Genomic DNA, 19,866 nt, shown 5'->3' with positions numbered 1-19,866 from the left:
ACAAAGGTCCAGGAGACGCAGGGAATAAGCAAGGAGACCCAGCCCGTCTGTCTGTCTGTCTGTCTGTCTGTCTGTCTGTCTGTCTGTCTGTCTGTCTGTCTGTCTGTCTGTCTGTCTGTCTGTCTGTCTGTCTGTCTGTCTGTCTGTCTGCCTGCCTGCCTGCCTGCCTGCCTGCCTGCCTGCCTGCCTGCCTGCCTGCCTGTCTGTCTGTCTGTCTGTCTGTCTGTGGTCTCCATTAAACCTGCCGAGACTCAGTAGAGGCCTCAATTGTAAATAATTTTACCACATGAGACAATCATGTCACCTTGAATTTGAACACTCCCCCTCAGACACCCATACAAAAATGGATACACACATGCGTTTGCGCACGTCAACACACACACACACACACACACACACACACACACACACACACACACACACACACACACACACACACACACACACACACACACACACACACACACTCCACAACTATGTCACCCACACCCCTTGATCCCTCGACTCCCCAGCCACCCTCTCCTTGTCTTCTAGCAGCACAGAGGACCCAGAGTGTTATTTAGGCTTTACTGGTCTGTATTAAATTTTGCAATTTGAAGGGCTGTTAAGTTTTTCAATTGAAATTTATTTTAAGATGCAGGTACTTTTTATTTTATTGATGTTTTACTGCTCTCCGGGTGCAGGCTAGAACACACTGGAATAACACCACTCTACCCCAATAACACCACTCCACACCACTATACCTCAATAACACCACTCTACCCCAATAACACCACTCCACACCACTATACCTCAATAACACCACTCTACCCCAATAACACCACTCCACACCACTATACCTCAATAACACCACTCTACCCCAATAACACCACTCCACACCACTATACCCCAATAACAGCACTCTACCCCAATAACACCACTCTACACCACTATACCCCAATAACACCACTATACCCCAAAAACACCACTCCACACCACTATACCTCAATAACACCACTATACCCCAATAACACCACTTCGCCCCAATAACACCACTCCACACCACTATATCCCAATAACACCACTATACCCCAATAACACCACTATACCTCAATAACACCACTCCACACCACTATACCCCAATAACACCACTATACCCCAATAACACCACTCCACACCACTATACCCCAATAACACCACTATACCTCAATAACACCATCCCACCCCAATAACACCACTCTACCCCAATAACACCACTCCACACCACTACACCCCAATAACACCACTCCACCCCAATAACACCACTCCACACCAACCCACCCCAATAACACCACTCTAGCCCAATAACACCACTCTACCCCATAGCACCACTCCACCCCAATAACACCACTCTACCCCAATAACACCACTCCACACCACCCCAATAACACCACTCTACCACAATAACACCACTCCACCCCAATAACACCACTCGACCCCATAACACCACTCCACCACAGTAACACCACTCCACCCCAATAACACCACTCCACACCACCCTACCCCAGTAACACCACTCTACCACAATAACACCACTCCACCCCAATAACACCACTTCACCCCAATAACACCACTCCACCCCAATAACACCACTCCGCCCCAATAACACCACTTCGCCCCAATAACACCACTTCGCCCCAATAACACCACTTCGCCCCAATAACACCACTCTACCCCAATAACACCACTCTACCCCATAACACCACTCTACCCCATAACACAACTCCACCACAGTAACACCACTCCACCCCAATAACACCACTCCACACCACCCTACCCCAGTAACACCACTCTACCACAATAACACCACTCCACCCCAATAACACCACTTCACCCCAATAACACCACTCCACCCCAATAACACCACTCCACCCCAATAACACCACTCCGCCCCAATAACACCACTTCGCCCCAATAACACCACTCCACCCCAATAACACCACTCCGCCCCAATAACACCACTCCGCCCCAATAACACCACTCCATACAACTCCACCCCAATAACACCACTTCACCCCAATAACACCACTCCACCCCAATAACACCACTTCACCCCAATAACACCACTCCACCCCAATAACACCACTCCGCCCCAATAACACCACTCTGCCCCAATAACACCACTCTGCCCCAATAACACCACTCCACCCCAATAACACAACTCCACCCCAATAACACCACTCTACCCCAATAACACCACTCTACCACAATAACACCACTCCACACAACTCCACCCCAATAATACCACTCTACCCTAATAACACCACTCTACCTGTAGATGTAGTGGTAGGACATTAGGAATACTTTGAGAGGCCTTCCCTCCTCTCCCCCCTCTCCCTCTGTCCCTCCTCTCCCCCCTCTCCCCCCGTCCCTCCTCTCCCGCCTCTCCCTCCTCTCCCCCCTCTCCCTCCGTACCTCCTCTCCCTCCCTCCCTCCCTCCCTCCCTGGCACCGTAAATCGCCACAGCAGAAGGCTAAACAAGAACGCGTGCCGCCAAGCCTTAAATCACATTTATAAGGATTTGGTTAGCATAGTAATAACAAAATCAAGTGACAAGGCCGGGAGGGGGGCAGTGGGAGGCGGAGGGAGATGGGGGATTCTTTTTAACATAGCAGAGGTCTGTGGAAGGAGATGATGAGGCTTTTGAAGGTGAGCAGGCTGGCTGATGTTAAAGAGGACAAATTACAGGGTTTACGGTCATAGGGAAGTTAAGACCGCACGCTCGGTCCCTGTAGAAATGTATAACATTAATTTCCAGTAATCTGCCACGTAATGAAAAAAAAAAGATCTTTAGAAATACTGTATGTTCCCTGTTGTAATTCTGTCATGGTTAACCTTAGCATTACTGTACCGCCTTACACTAAGTGAAAACAATATACAAAGTATACAGTATAAGGGATATCAGCAGACACAGGGACACAGATACACACGCACCAGTGGAGGCTGGTGAGGGTAGGACAGCTCATAATAATGGCTGGAACGGAGGGAATGGAATGGCATCAAACACATGGTTGTTGTGTTTGATACCATTCCACATATTCCCCTCCAGCCATTACCACGAGCACGTCCTCCCCAATTTAGATGCCACCAACCTCCTGTGATACGCACATAGACAAACATACGTAGAGATGAATAAGAAATCCCTTTAATTCAATACCATAACTGAATAAGGATATAAATAAGGATCATTTGATTCTTAATAATTATTATGAAGTCATATTCCTTTCAATTAAATCAGCTGTCTGAAATTCACAAGCAGATATTGATTACATAAGATTCTTAATAGTCTTTTCTTGTATTCATGTATTAGCTAAGCATATACAATTATATAAGGTCAAAATTACTTCAAAATCATGGTCTCTCGCACACACACACAGACACACACACACGCACGCATGCACACACACACACACGCACACACACACACTCATGTTCCTTAGCTGGGAACATGAGAGACAAAGATAAGGAACATGGTAAAAGTTTATGTTCACAGGACCAGCTGTCAGGTTCCAGGAATAACAATTCATGGAAGAAATTACATTAAAAAGAAACGAGGGGAAACAAGACACCCTCATGGATACTTAACGATCGCATCTGTCTTGGATAGGTGAAACCCCTGTTCTCCACACACACTCAGAAAGAAGAAAGGAAAAGTGTGTCTGTGTGAGTGTGTGTGTGTGTGTGCGTGCGTGTGTACGTGCATGTGTGCGTGTGTGCGTGCGTGCGTGTGTGTGTGCATGCGTGTGTGTGTGTGCACCATCTCCACAGAGAGACAGAGGAAAAAGAAAGAAGCTATAATGACACTACAAACTAATGAACATACACTATTTAATATAACACTAATGATATATACTATTTAATATAACACTAATGATATACACTATTTAATATAACACTAATGATATATACTATTTAATATAACACTAATGATATATACTATTTAATATAACACTAATGATATATACTATTTAATATAACACTAATGAACATATACTATTTAATATAACACTAATGAACATATACTATTTAGTATAACACTAATGAACATACACTATTTAATATAACACTAATGAACATATAATATTTAATATAACACTAATGATATATACTATTTAATATAACACTAATGAACATATAGTATTTAATATAACACTAATGAACAAACACTATTTAATATAACACTAATGAACAAATACTATTTAATATAACACTAATGATATATACTATTTAATATAACACTAATGAACATACACTATTTAATATAACACTAATGATATATACTATTTAATATAACACTAATGAACATATAATATTTAATATAACACTAATGATATACACTATTTAATATAACACTAATGATATATACTATTTAATATAACACTAATGAACATATAATATTTAATATAACACTAATGATATATACTATTTAATATAACACTAATGAACATGCACTATTTAATTTAACACTAATGATATATACTATTTAATATAACACTAATGATCTATACTATTTAATATAACACTAATGATATATACTATTTAATATAACACCAATGATATATACTATTTAATATAACACTAATGATATATACTATTTAATATAACACTAATGATATATACTATTTAATATAACACTAATGATATATACTATTTAATATAACACTAATGAACATACACTATTTATGTCAGCCCTGACCGTAGAGAGCCTGTTTATTTCTCTATTTGGTTAGCTCAGGGTGTGATTTGGGTGGGCATTCTAGATTATGTATTTCTATGTTGGCCTGATGTGGTTCCCAATCAAAGGCAGCTGTCTTTCGTTGTCTCTGATTGGGGATCATATTTAGGCAGCCTTTTCCCACTGGGTTTTTATGGGATCTTGTTTTTTGGTTAGTTGCCTGTGAGCACACCATTTGCTTCACGTTTCGTTTGTGCTTTATTGTTTTGTTTGGTGAGTTTCATTTATTAAACTATGTGGAACTCTATGCACGCTGCGCCTTGGTCTCCTTCTTACGATGAACGTGACAGAAGATCCCACCAAAAACGGACCAAGCAGCGTGGCCAGGATGAGTGGACATGGGAGGAGATCATGAGTGGAGCAGGGCCCTGGACGCGAATTGGGAAGTATCGCCGTTCAAGGGAGCAGATGGAGGCAGCAAGAGAGGAACGGCGACGATAGGAGGAGTTCCAGGATATCCTGCGCAGGCTCTACGCACTGTGTTGAGAGTGCGCCTTCAAAGCCCAGTGCGTCCTGTGCCAGAGCCCCGCACTTGCCGGGCTAAAGTGAGTATCCAGCCAGGACGGGTTGTGCCAGCTCTACGCTCCAGACCTCCAGTGCGCCTCCATGGTCCAGTATATCCTGCACCGGTTCTACGCACCAGGTCTCCAGTGCGCCTCCATAGCCCAGTACATCCTCTGCCTGCTCCCCGCACTCGCCCTGAGGTGCGTGACACCAGTCTGGTGCCACCTGTCCCGGCGACAGTTCCCAGTCCAGAGCTTCAGGTGACAGTTCCCAGTCCAGAGCTTCCGGCGACGTTTTACAGTCCAGAACCTCCGGAGATGGCCCACAGTCCGGAACCTCCGGAGACGGCCCACAGTCCGGAACCTCCGGAGATGGCCCATAGTCCGGAACCTCCTGAGACGGCCCACAGTCCGGAACCTCCTGAGACGATCCGCGGTCCGGTCCCTCCGACGACGATCCACGGTCCGGAGCCTCCGGCGACGATCCACGGTCCGGTTCCTCCGGCAACGATCCACGGTCCGGAGCCTTCAGCGACGACCCCCGAAATAGAGTCGCCACCGAGGATGGCGGATCCACGAACAGAGCGGGGTCTACGTCCCGCACCGGAGCAGCCACCGAGGCTAGATGCCCACCTGGACCCTCCCCTATTGAGTCAGGTTTTGTGGCCGGAGTCCGTACCTTTGGGGGGGTACTGTCACGCCCTGACCGTAGAGAGCCTGTTTATTTCTCTATTTGGTTAGGTCAGGGTGTGATTTGGGTGGGCATTCTAGATTATGTATTTCTATGTTGGCCTGATATGATTCCCAATCAGAGGCAGCTGTCATTCGTTGTCTCTGATTGGGGATCATATTTAGGCAGCCTTTTCCCACTGGGTTTTTGTGGGATCTTGTTTTTTGGTTAGTTGCCTGTGAGCACGCCATTTGCTTCACGTTTCGTTTGTGCTTTATTGTTTTGTTTGGTGAGTTTCATTTATTAAACTATGTGGAACTCTATGCACGCTGCGCCTTGGTCTCCTTACAACGAACGTGACAATTTAATATAACACTAATGATCTATACTATTTACTATAACACTAATGATATACACTATTTAATATAACACTAATGATATATACTATTTAATATAACACTAATGATATATACTATTTAATATAACACTAATGATCTAAACTATTTAATATAACACTAATGCTATATACTATTTAATATAACACTAATGATATATACTATTTAATATAACACTAATGATATATACTATTTAATATAACACTAATGATATATACTATTTAATATAACACTAATGATATATACTATTTAATAGAACACTGATGATATACACTATTTAATAGAACACTGTCGAACATATAATATTTTATTAACTACAACTCCTCTGTGCTCCAAGGACAATGAGGTGCTTCATCTAACTAGTGTAAAAAAAAATCCTTTAATATGTATGAATTAATTCATGAGTAGGATTACTATCTTTGAACAGAACCTAGTTGCGTCATGCTGGGTTGGTTATGTGAATGACGAGGCCTTACATGAACATGTAAATCACGCTTTGAATTCTAAATTCACTCCACATCACATTTGATTCAGTTCAATTCTATCTATGTGATTAACTAACATTCCGTTCCTTTGTAGATTCCATTTTCATCTGTGTCTCAGCGTCTCCTATCAGCACGGTGTATTTTAATGTCTTCATATTGTTCTCCGCATACCAATTCAATTTATAGACCAAATAGTCAATTGGTTTATCATTTTAAATATTAAAGATGATTAAATATAAACAATAATTTTTTTTGTTATCTGGAAGCTTAATTAAGGAACTTCTTCCTCCGACCTTGTGCTCCTGTTTAATGAGGCTCTCCAAAAAGTAGCAAACGCAACTTTCCACTCTGGGCTACAAGCCCTTAACATTGACACCGTGGCTAGAACTAACAGTGGCTCCTGTGTGGTAGGTACGTGTGTATGTGTATGTGTGTGTGTGTGTGTGCATGTGTGAGTGTGTGCAGGTGTGCGTGTGTATGTGTGTGCATGTGTGTGTGTCCCTGTCCTGTATATAAGCAGTATATGGGACAGATGTGGACAATCTCCAAGGCCATTTCTAAATCAGGGACAAATGTGAAACGCAACGCCTATTTAAAAAAAAGAACAGTCATGGACCCTTCCAGAGATTCAAAGGAAATATGGTCCATGGTTATCCTGTCTTCCCCTCATCTGTCACCTTGCCTGTCCTCTACCCCTCCTTCATCTCCATCACTCTCTCAGCCACATTATTTGTGAAGAATCTCCTAGACTCTTTGTCTCTGTTAATTTAGTTTCCTCAACCACTATTTCAACCTGATGGGCCACAATGATGAGACGTGTGTGTGTGTGTGGTGATGAGATGTGTGTGTGTGGTGATGAGACGTGTGTGTGTGTGTGGTGATGAGACGTGTGTGTGTGTGTGGTGATGAGACGCGTGTGTGTGTGTGGTGATGAGACGTGTGTGTGTGGTGATGAGACGCGTGTGTGTGTGTGTGTGGTGATGAGACGTGTGTGTGTGTGTGTGGTGATGAGACGTGTGTGTGTGTGTGTGGTGATGAGACGTGTGTGTGTGTGTGGTGCTGAGACGTCTGTGTGTGTGTGTGTGTGTGGTGATGAGACGTGTGTGTGTGTGTGTGGTGATGAGACGCGTGTGTGTGGTGATGAGACGCGTGTGTGTGGTGATGAGACGCGTGTGTGTGGTGATGAGACGTGTGTGTGTGTGTGTGTGTGTGGTGATGAGACGTGTGTGTGTGTGTGTGGTGATGAGACGTGTGTGTGTGTGTGTGTGTGTGTGTGTGTGGTGATGAGACGTGTGTGTGTGTGTGTGGTGATGAGATGTGTGTGTGTGTGTGTGGTGATGAGACGTGTGTGTGTGTGTGTGGTGATGAGACGTGTGTGTGTGTGTGGTGATGAGACGTGTGTGTGTGTGTGGTGATGAGACGTGTGTGTGGTGATGAGACGCGTGTGTGTGGTGATGAGACGCGTGTGTGTGTGGTGATGAGACGTGTGTGTGTGTGGTGATGAGACGTGTGTGTGTGTGGTGATGAGACGTGTGTGTGTGGTGATGAGACGCGTGTGTGTGTCTGTGGTGATGAGACGTGTGTGTGTGTGTGTGTGGTGATGAGACGTGTGTGTGTGTCTGTGGTGATGAGACGTGTGTGTGTGTGTGTGTGGTGATGAGACGTGTGTGTGTGTGTGTGTGTGTGTGGTGATGAGACGTGTGTGGTGATGAGACGTGTGTGTGTGTGTGTGTGTGTGGTGATGAGACGTGTGTGTGTGTCTGTGGTGATGAGACGTGTGTGTGTGTGTGTGTGTGTGTGTGTGTGTGTGTGTGTGTGTGTGTGTGTGTGTGTGTGTGTGTGTGTGTGGACAATAGGTCAGTAGGGTTATGTCCGTCACTTAAAGCCCTCTCTGTCTGTGGCCCTAACAGAGAGAACATGTGTCAAACACACACCACCCACACTGCTCTATCAATCTACACCTACACCTACACACACACTCACACATACACACACCCCTGCACTCTTTTGCTACACACACAAACACGCACACTTCTCCTTTGTGACTTGTATAGAGGCATTGTATCAGCCAGAGTGTGTGATAGTATGATGGTTACTACCAGAGATAAGAGCTTTACATTCCGTGCGTTCACTGTGAAAGACACAATGCTGCGTTCAAGAGCCTCAACGCCACGAGTCAACGCCCGGCCACCGCCAGAGAGGATTATGGGAGATGCAGTGTATTAATGTCTACTGGCACCGCTAATAAACAGTCCCTCACATCTCATCACCACACACACACACACGTCTCATCACCACACACACACACACACACACACACGTCTCATCACCACACACACACACACACACACACACACACACGTTTCATCACCACAAACACACACACACACACACACACGTCTCATCACCACACACACACACACACACGTCTCATCACCACACACACACACACACACACACGTCTCATCACCACACACACACACACACACACACACACACACACACACACACACACACACACACACACACACACACACACACACACACACACACACACAAAATATTCCCAAAAGCAGCTTTGTCTCAATCGTCCATTGAGGAAGGTGTGTGTGTGTGTGTGTGTGTGTAGCAGGGGTGCTAATTCTGCAAAGCTAGGAGAAAGTGTTTGGCAGTAATACAACGCATCCTGAATCTATGCAGATAGTGGTGCTATAATTATACTGTATGTCATAATAGAGAAGTAATTCATGTTTAACTTTGCAGAGAGTCTAATGTGATTCTATTACAGCAATTAGCTAGCAATGACACTGACTAGGTCATCTACACACACTATACACTTTCAATATTCTCTCTCCCTCCCTCCTCTCTCGCTCTCTCCTTCTCTCTCTCTCTCTCTCACTCTCTGTCTCTCTCTCTCCCACTCTCTCTCTCCCTCCCTCCCTCTCTCTCTCTCTCTCTCTCTCTCTCTCTCTGTCTCTCTGTCTCTCTCTCTCTCTCTGTCTCTCTGTCTCTGTCTCTCTATGTCTCGCTCTCTCTCTCTCTCTCTCTCTCTCTCTCTCTCTCTCTCTCTCTCTCTCTGTCTCTCTCATGTGAGTGCGAGTGAGTGTGTGTATGTGAGAGAGAATCCCTGTTCACACGGTCTGTGTGTAAGGACATGGACTATCACTCGTTTAATAGCTTGTAGTCTGTGAGAGAATGTGAGTTATGAGAATGTGACTTTTCAAAGAATTTGTGTGTGTTCCAAGCGCATGTATTCCTATGAGTATAAGGCAGTATACATCGTACATAGCATGTTTGGGTTTATGCCCTAAAACCACATATGTGTGTGTGTGTGTGTGTGTGTGTGTGTGTGTGTACTCACTGTCCTCTGCGGTACGTAGGCTGGTCCAGTCACTGGCGGTCTCTCCGTGTGTGTGTGACACCACCACTCTGAACAGGTAGTCTGTGTATGGAGACAGACCTTCCACTGTGTGGCTGAATGTGCTCGTCACATTGTTCAACAGTCTACGAGGGAACACACACAAGTTTATATTTCTTATGCTAGATACATTAAAAAAAAATGTAGCCCCGCGCTCAAAAGGTATGATAGAAACACAGATTAGTTTACTGTTGGGGCCAAAATTATAATCAGTAAAAAGTCACCTGAGTGACAGATGAATGATTTATTCAAATCTGTTAGTGTTTTAAATGTCTATATGAACTACGGGACGTTCTCTCTGAGCTCTTATTCCTCATTTAAATGTCAATCCCTGCGCCTAACAAACACAATTATAAACATTTCATATATCAAATCCCACATTTATCAAATTATAAACGAGGATAAAATACCTGGCAACCAACGTCAACCCACCCTTCATCTATCACACATACATATGGATATCAATTAACAGAACGTCAACCCACCCTTCATCTATCACACATACATACGGATATCAATTAACAGAACGTCAACCCACCCTTCATCTATCACACATACATACGGATATCAATTAACAGAACGTCAACCCACTCTTCATCTATCACACATACATACGGATATCAATTAACAGAACGTCAACCCACCCTTCATCTATCACACATACATACGGATATCAATTAACAGAACGTCAACCCACCCTTCATCTATCACACATACATACGGATATCAATTAACAGAACGTCAACCCACCCTTCATCTATCACACATACATACGGATATCAATTAACAGAACGTCAACCCACCCTTCATCTATCACACATACATATGGATATCAATTAACAGAACGTCAACCCACCCTTCATCTATCACACATACATACGGATATCAATTAACAGAACGTCAACCCACTCTTCATCTATCACACATACATACGGATATCAATTAACAGAACGTCAACCCACCCTTCATCTATCACACATACATACGGATATCAATTAACAGAACGTCAACCCACCCTTCATCTATCACACATACATATGGATATCAATTAACAGAACGTCAACCCACCCTTCATCTATCACACATACATATGGATATCAATTAACAGAACGTCAACCCACCCTTCATCTATCACACATACATACGGATATCAATTAACAGAACGTCAACCCACCCTTCATCTATCACACATACATATGGATATCAATTAACAGAACGTCAACCCACCCTTCATCTATCACACATACATATGGATATCAATTAACAGAACGTCAACCCACCCTTCATCTATCACACATACATACGGATATCAATTAACAGAACGTCAACCCACCCTTCATCTATCACACATACATACGGATATCAATTAACAGAACGTCACTGAATATGACGCCTGGTAATTGGCATGAATGAAATGAATGAATCAACCATGTATTGTTCTAGCAGCACCAATCTCCCAGACAGGGCCTTTCTATAGAAGAGCACTATTGGACATAATGAATAAATCAGGGTAAGAATGAGAGGCGTACTGTAGGTAGCGTGCTGGAGGGTGAGGGAATGTCGCTGATATATAATACATGGACCTAGTCATTTATTTATTACCACAGAATGAGAATACTCTCTTTTTGGATTAAATTGCAATTTGTTGTCAGGAAGCATGGAATGAATACCTATCAGATACCAGCACAACTTTTTATTTTAATCTGGCTCTCTCTGTCTACTGATCTCTACCTCTTTCTCTCTACCTCTCTCTCTCTCTCTCTCTCTCTCTCTCTCTCTCTACCTCTCTCTCTCTCTCTACTCTCTCTCTCTCTCTCTCTCTCTCTCTCTCTCTCTACCTCTCTCTCTCTCTACCTCTCTCTCTCTTTCTCTCTACCTCTCTCCCTGACCAGCAGCAGTAATGTTAGTGGTTTGTCCGGTGTAGCCCTGACCAGCAGCAGTAATGTTAGTGGTTTGTCCGGTGTAGCCCTGACCAGCAGCAGTAATGTTAGTGGTTTGTCCAGTGTAGCCCTGACCAGCAGCAGTAATGTTAGTGGTTTGTCCAGTGTAGCCCTGACCAGCAGCAGTAATGTTAGTGGTTTGTCCGGTGTAGCCCTGACCAGCAGTAGTAATGTTAGTCTGTCTATTCTATTCTGTCTGTAAGTGATGTTAGTGGCGTTAGTAGTGATATTGTTATCTATGGTCAGTATAGTGAAGGGTTTGACCATTGTAAAGGAACATCTGGCATAGCTCTTATCTGAAGGGCATTGTATATGGTTTTGCTGTATAGCTGTGTATGTTTAGTAGTAGAGTAGTTTATTGTATCTATGGTCAGCCGTAATGCATTGTAAGGGGTCTTACTGTCGTATAGGACCGTCTGGCGTAGCCCTCATCTGTAGGTCGTAGTATAGGGGTCCAGGAGCGTTGGCACGGCCCGGAGGGAGCCAGGACAACTGCAGACTGGCAGGGGTGGCATCTAACCCACCTGGGGGCATTACACCATCTGGAGCTGGGGGAGAGATAGAGAGAGAGAGAACGAGAAAGAGAGAGATGAATGGACATTTTCACATCATCACCAATCCCCTTGGTCCTTAGACAGAGGATGACACTGTGTCATTCGTCCCTCTGGGCTCTCTGTAGGCCACCAGAACAGACAGCACAGCTTGTACCCCAGATGATGACTTGTGACAACATCCTCCCTCTCTTCTCCTCTCTTCCTCCATAAGGCATTATCATTCAGAGAGTGGCAGGAGTCAGCGCTCCCTCTCTGATCTACAACAAAGACTGTTCACACAAAGAACCTTACAGAAAGAGAGAGAGGAGAGAAAGAGAGATAAAAAGAGAAAGCGAGAGGCAGTGCCCTGAAAAGAGAGATAGAGAGATGGAGCAGAGAGGAGAGGAATGGGAGAGACTCATTTCTAAAGAAGGGTCGGCCCACTCTCACCCCCCCAGACCAGATATACAAGCCCCTACTGACACACACACACACACACACACACACACACACACACACACACACACACACACACACACACACACACACACACACACACACACACATTTATATCCTCATTAACATTGCCGTTGCATTGTGATCCTCTTCAGGCAACTGTTACATTTTCCACTTATGAACATCGATCAGACGGTGAAGCATCTTCAAGGTCTGGAGTGAAAACATCGTGATTTGTCTGCTTGGAGGTGCACTTGACTGGACACCAGTTCAAATCACACTGTTAGAGAGGCTATAGAACACACATCAACACCATTGTGTGTGCCTGTGTGTGTACTTGCATGCATGTGTGCTAGCATGCATATGTGTGTGTGTGAGTGTGTGTGTGTGTGTGTGTGTGTGTGTGTGTGTGTGTGTGTGTGTGTGTGTGTGTGTGTGTGTGTGTGTGTGTGTGTGTGTGTGTGGAGACCGTAGAGATCATTGTTCAATCAACATCAACACACTCCTCTCACAGCCCTCCACTCATCACTGCACTACACTACAGACCAAACCCAAACCACTGATTATTGATCCTTACACACCACACATACTGATAGGCCAATACATAATAAAACATACAGTAGGAAAAACAGACCTATTGGACATCAGAAGACAACACAATAATAGGTGAAAGAGAAATGATTTTGGAAATGGAATTTAGTGAGAGGACCTTTCAGTAATCATGTCTGTGTGAGAATGAAGTCATGTGTATGTGTGTACGTGTGCACGTCCGTGCATTTGTGTATGAGTGCGAGTGTGTACGCATGCGTCTGTCTATGTGTGTGTGTGTGCGTGCGTGTGTCTATCTGTGTGTGTTTGTGTGCGCGTGAATGCATGCCTGCGTCCGTGTGTGCGTCTGTGTGTGTGTGTGTGTGTGTGTGTGTGTGTGTGTGTGTGTGTGTGCGTGCGTGCGTGTGTGTGTGCGTGTGTGTGTGTGTGTATTAATGAAGTGATTTGGTGGCGAGGCGTTAGTCTAATGTGTTGATGGATGGGAGGGATGTGTGTCAATATGGCCACTGGAACAGAGGATTATGGGGAGAGGGAGAGACACCCTGGGGACTCATATGTCACTTAGGAAGACAGGAAACAGCACGGACCACAAAAAAAGAAAGGAGGGAGAGAAAAAACAACAACAACAACAACAAAAAACAAGACAAAGGAGATGACTTAACCCAATCCTCTGTTCCCTGGTGAAGGGGCGAGGGGGGTGGGGTGGAGTGTATGTGTGTGTGTGTGTTTGCATGCGTGTCACGGTCAAGCACATCACTCACGTCAGCACCCCGAAATTAGTTTCATATCCAATTTACATAATGCACAGCACTCCCATTACGGCAAAAACACAGAATGGAAAGACAAAAGCGATATAAGGACAAAGAAAATAATGAGTGTCTGCAGCATCTGAGCTGTAGTCTAAAGACTTGTTCTGTTGTAGTCTAAAGACTTGTTCTGTTGTAGTCTAAAGACTTGTTCTGTTGTTCTGTTGTTCTGTTGTAGTCTAAAGACTTGTTCTGTTGTTCTGTTGTTCTGTTGTAGTCTAAAAACTTGTTCTGTTGTAGTCTAAAGACTTGTTCTGTTGTTCTGTTGTAGTCTAAAGACTTGTTCTGTTGTTCTGTTGCGGTCTAAAGACTTGTTCTGTTGTAGTCTAAAGACTTGTTCTGTTGTAGTCTAAAGACTTGTTCTGTTGTAGTCTAAAGACTTGTTCTGTTGAGGCTAAAGACTTGTTCTGTTGTAGTCTAAAGACTTGTTCTGTTGTAGTCTAAAGACTTGTTCTGTTGAGGATAAAGACGTTGTTCTGTTGTAGTCTAAAGACTTCTTCTGTTGTAGTCTAAAGACTTGTTCTGTTGTTCTGTTGTCGTCTAAAGACTTGTTCTGTTGTTCTGTTGTAGCCTAAAGACTTCTTCTGTTGTTCTGTTGTAGTCTAAAGACTTGTTCTGTTGTTCTGTTGTAGCCTAAAGACTTGTTCTGTTGTAGTCTAAAGACTTGTTCTGTTGTTCTGTTGTAGTCTAAAGACTTGTTCTGTTGTTCTGTTGTAGTGTAAAGACTTGTTCTGTTGTAGTCTAAAGACTTGTTCTGTTGAGTCTAAAGACTTGTTCTGTGGTTCTGTTGTAGTCTACAGACTTGTTCTGTTCTAGTCTAAAGACTTGTTCTGCTGTTCTGTTGTAGTCTAAAGACTTGTTCTGTTGTAGTCTAAAATACTTGTTCTGTTGTAGTCTAAAATACTTGTTCTGTTGTTCTGTTGTAGTCTAAAGACTTGTTCTGTTGTTCTGTTGTAGTCTAAAGGCTTGTTCTGTTGTTCTGTTGTAGTCTAAAGACTTGTTCTGTTGTAGTCTAAAGACTTGTTCTGTTGTTCTGTTGTAGTCTAAAGACTTGTTCTGTTGTTCTGTTGTAGTCTAAAGGCTTGTTCTGTTGTAGTCTAAAATACTTGTTCTGTTGTTCTGTTGTAGTCTAAAGGCTTGTTCTGTTGTTCCGTTGTAGTCTAAAGGCTTGTTCTGTTGTTCTGTTGTAGTCTAAAGACTTGTTCTGTTGTTCTGTTGTAGTCTAAAGGCTTGTTCTGTTGTAGTCTAAAGGCTTGTTCTGTTGTTCTGTTGTAGTCTAAAGACTTGTTCTGTTGTTCTGTTGTAGTCTAAAGGCTTGTTCTGTTGTAGTCTAAAGGCTTGTTCTGTTGTAGTCTAAAGGCTTGTTCTGTTGTTCTGTTGTAGTCTAAAGGCTTGTTCTGTTGTAGTCTAAAGGCTTGTTCTGTTGTTCTGTTGTAGTCTAAAGGCTTGTTCTGTTGTAGTCTAAAGACTTGTTCTGTTGTTCTGTTGTAGTCTAAAGGCTTGTTCTGTTGTTCTGTTGTAGTCTAAAGGCTTGTTCTGTTGTTCTGTTGTAGTCTAAAGGCTTGTTCTGTTGTTCTGTTGTAGTCTAAAGACTTGTTCTGTTGTTCTGTTGTAGTCTAAAGGCTTGTTCTGTTGTTCTGTTGTAGTCTAAAGACTTGTTCTGTTGTTCTGTTGTAGTCTAAAGGCTTGTTCTGTTGTTCTGTTGTAGTCTTTATCTGGACTGACTGATGTGTAATACAAAGACTGGTGACAGCAAATGCTTGGTTGGCATCACCCATCTCATCTATCATCACCTACCTACCTACAGTCTCATCTCATCTATCATCCCCTACCTACCTACAGTCTCATCTCATCTATCATCACCTACCTACCTACAGTCTCATCTCATCTATCATCACCTACCTACCTACAGTCTCATCTCATCTATCATCACCTACCTACCTACAGTCTCATCTCATCTATCATCACCTACCTACCTACAGTCTCATCTCATCTATCATCACCTACCTACCTACAGTCTCATCTCTTCTATCATCACCTACCTACCTACAGTCTCATCTCATCTATCATCACCTACCTACCTACAGTCTCCTACATTCTCAGATCCTAGATCTGCGTCCGTATATCACCCCTATGTTGTGCACTATTAGAGGGAATAGGGTGCCAAACTAGTACACTACTTTTGGCCGGAGCTAGAAGACTAAAGAAGAAATAGGGTGCCAAAGAAGTGGACTATAGAGGTGAAAAGTGTACTATTTCAAACACAAACCAATTAATGTGGGAAAGGAAGTGGACCAGCAGAGTGCTCATTAGGCATATTACCCATCTGCCCCTGCTCTGTCATTGTGGCCAAACCCGTAACTGTGGTGATGGCTATGAGTAGTGTATGTGAGTACATTGAGCCTGGGCCCAGCACAACATCATAGCTGGTTTCTAGCCAGCCCAATCACTTATACTAGTCATAGCCAACACACTAACTGCTCTGTATGTGTAGGACAGCTATTGACAGAGTAACCCATGTGACTATAGTACTACACTGTGTCAGCCATCATTACTGACTTGGCTAAAACACCTAACAGGTCGTAGATGGAAATTATCATGTTTTCTCAATCAGCTCATATGGGCAAATAAAGGGATATAGATTTTTACCCAGAGTGCAGTGGTAGTACTAAAGAAGTCTATGTACTGTACTAAGTCATGTCTGAACGGACCATAAAGTTAAGTTTGTGTCAGACATTTTTATGGTGATATCCTGGGTGTGTTTATGTGTGTTTTGAGTGTATTTGGAGGGCTGCTGCTTGGGTGTGTGAATGTCAGTGTCTCCCTGCAAGTGTGTGTGCTTGTGAATGTGAGTGTGTGTGTGCACGCATAAATGTATGCACCCATGCATGTGTGTTTTCTGTGTATCCCAGACTGTAGTTTGTGTGTGTACATGAGTGTGTATCTAGTTGATAGAGCAGTTCATTCCAACCACTGTTTTCCCCTAAACACACACAGAGAGAGAAAAGGCATGCAGCTCTGTGCCTTTGTCTCCGCTTCACACTCAGGTATATCAGAGGTGTCACTAATCATTTTAAACTATGCACTTTTATGTTCCCCCTCCATCCGTAAGCTCTCAGCCTCTTCTGTTCTTTGATATAACAAGGACAGATTGAGACAAGGCTTCAGTTCGCCTAACAGAAGTATAAAGATCTGCCAAGGGGAGAGAGAGGAGAAGAGAATGAGAGAGGAGAGAGAGGGGAGAGAGAGGAGAGAGAGGGGAGAGAGGAGGAGAGAATGAGAGAGAGGACAGAGAGGGGAGAGAGGGGGAGAGAGAGGGGAGAGAGGAGAGAATGAGAGAGAGGACAGAGAGGGGAGAGAGAGGAGAGAGAGGGGAGAGAGGAGGAGAGAATGAGAGAGAGGACAGAGAGGGGAGAGAGAGGAGAGAGAGGGGAGAGAGGAGGAGAGAATGAGAGAGAGGACAGAGAGGGGAGAGAGGGGAGAGAGGAGGAGAGAATGAGAGAGAGGGGAGAGAGGGGGAGAGAATGAGAGAGAGGACAGAGAGGGGAGAGAGGGGGAGAGAGGAGGAGAGAATGAGAGAGAGGGGAGAGAGAGGAGAGAGGGGGAGAGAATGAGAGAGAGAACAGAGAGGGGAGAGAGGGGGAGAGAATGAGAGAGAGGAGAGAGAGGGGAGAGAGGGGGAGAGAATGAGAGAGAGGAGAGAGGGGGAGAGAGGAGGAGAGAATGAGAGAGAGGACAGAGAGGAGGAGAGAGAGGAGAGAGAGGGGAGAGAGGGGAGAGAGGGGGAGAGAGGAGGAGAGAATGAGAGAGAGGACAGAGAGGGGGAGAGAGAGAGGTGGAAAGTGTGGTATTTAAAATGTATACTTCCTCATGCCTTTGTTTTGAACTTGAATTATTTTGCGGAGGAACATTCCAGACTCCTGCTATTGTTGTGGTGTGATTGCCGTGGCGCCGACGTGCAGGTGTGTGTGTGGTTATCTCGTTAGCATCTGATCAGCTCTGGCATTTATCAGTATGCACAATTAGATCCTATTCTACCAAATCAATTAGGGATAAACACACACGCAAACACTCACACACACAGAGACACACGCACCCATGCACGTGCACAAAAACAGATGCACACACGGTACAAGGGCCATATTTTAACAATCGAAGGTCACTAGAATTGTTGATATTCACAGAGGTCCTCTCCTGCTCTGCAGAACAGCCTCCTTTTAACTCACTGATCTCTGTCTCTCTCTCTCTGTCTCTCTCTCTCTCTGTGTGTGTGTGTGTGTGTGTGTGTGTGTGTGTGTGTGTGTGTGTGTGTGTGTGTGTGTGTGCAGAACGTTGGAAGGGGGCATGGGATTACCGCTCATACAGCCTGGCTGGGGGGAAGACAAAAGGAGAGAAGAAGAAAAGGAGAGAACAGGGAAAAACGAGTGTGATCAAATTGGTATAATAAGACTTGTTTGAAGGAACATCACATGAGAGGAGATCATTGGTTCAGAAATACAGCAGAGAAAGAGAGAGAGAGACAGACCACCTATTCACCCTGCACACCCTAATTGACAAACAAACAAACAAAAACAAATGGCAAAGTCTTCTCATGCTTTGTTGATAAAAAACAACAACTTAGTACTGAGGCCATGAGGGCCTGCTATACAAATAGATGGACAGTTGTGATGGATGAAAAGCATTTGACATGCAACTTGAGCCCCACTCTCTTCAATGTATATTTGGCCTTCCCTGTGGCTTAGTTGGTAGAGCATGGTGTTTGCAATGCCAGGGTTGTGGGTTCAATTCCCAGTACAAAAAAAAATAAAAATAATAATAAATGCATGAAATGTATGCATTCACTACTGTAAGTCGCTCTGGGTAAGAGTGTCTGCTAAATGACTAAAATGTAAAAAAAATATATATCAATGAATTGGTGAGGGCGCTAGAACAGTCTGCAGCACCTGGCCTCACCCTACTAGAATCTGAAGTCATGATCTGATAATTCTGTCACCAACCAAGGAGGGCCTACAGCAGCACCTAGATCTTCTGCACAGATTCTGTCAGACCTGGGCCCTGACAGTAAATCTCAGTAAGACAAAAATAATGGTGTCCAGTTGCTAGGACTACAAATTCCATCTAGACACTGCTGCCCTAGAGCACACAAAAATCTATACATACCTCGGCCAAAACATCAGCGCCACAGGTAACTTCCACAAAGCTGTGAACGATCTGAGAGACAAGGCAAGAAGGGCCTGCTATGCCATCAAAAGGAACATAAAATTTAACATACCAATTAGGATCTGGCAAAAAATACTTGAATTGCCCTCTATGGTTGTGAGGTCTGGGGTACGCTCACCAACCAAGAATTCACAAAAT

General features: G+C 43.9%; 1 protein-coding gene across 3 annotated transcripts in view; it reads right to left on the bottom strand.

Moving 5' to 3' along the window:
• Window positions 1-19,866, bottom strand: part of ush2a (Usher syndrome 2A (autosomal recessive, mild)) — a 436,139-nt gene that overhangs the window by 147,162 nt on the left and 269,111 nt on the right. For all 3 annotated transcript variants that reach the window (XM_045714834.1, XM_045714836.1, XM_045714830.1), the window contains 2 exons: window positions 12,565-12,712; window positions 10,168-10,310 (listed from right to left, as the gene is read on the bottom strand). In XM_045714834.1, coding sequence (XP_045570790.1) covers window positions 10,168-10,310; window positions 12,565-12,712 — 291 coding nt within the window. The remainder of the gene's footprint in view (window positions 1-10,167; window positions 10,311-12,564; window positions 12,713-19,866) is intronic.

Source organism: Salmo salar, chromosome ssa01, assembly GCF_905237065.1.
Source record: "Salmo salar chromosome ssa01, Ssal_v3.1, whole genome shotgun sequence".
Classification (NCBI taxonomy): domain Eukaryota; kingdom Metazoa; phylum Chordata; class Actinopteri; order Salmoniformes; family Salmonidae; genus Salmo; species Salmo salar.
Note: the sequence above shows the minus strand (reverse complement) of the source record. Positions and strands in the feature narration are given on the sequence as shown.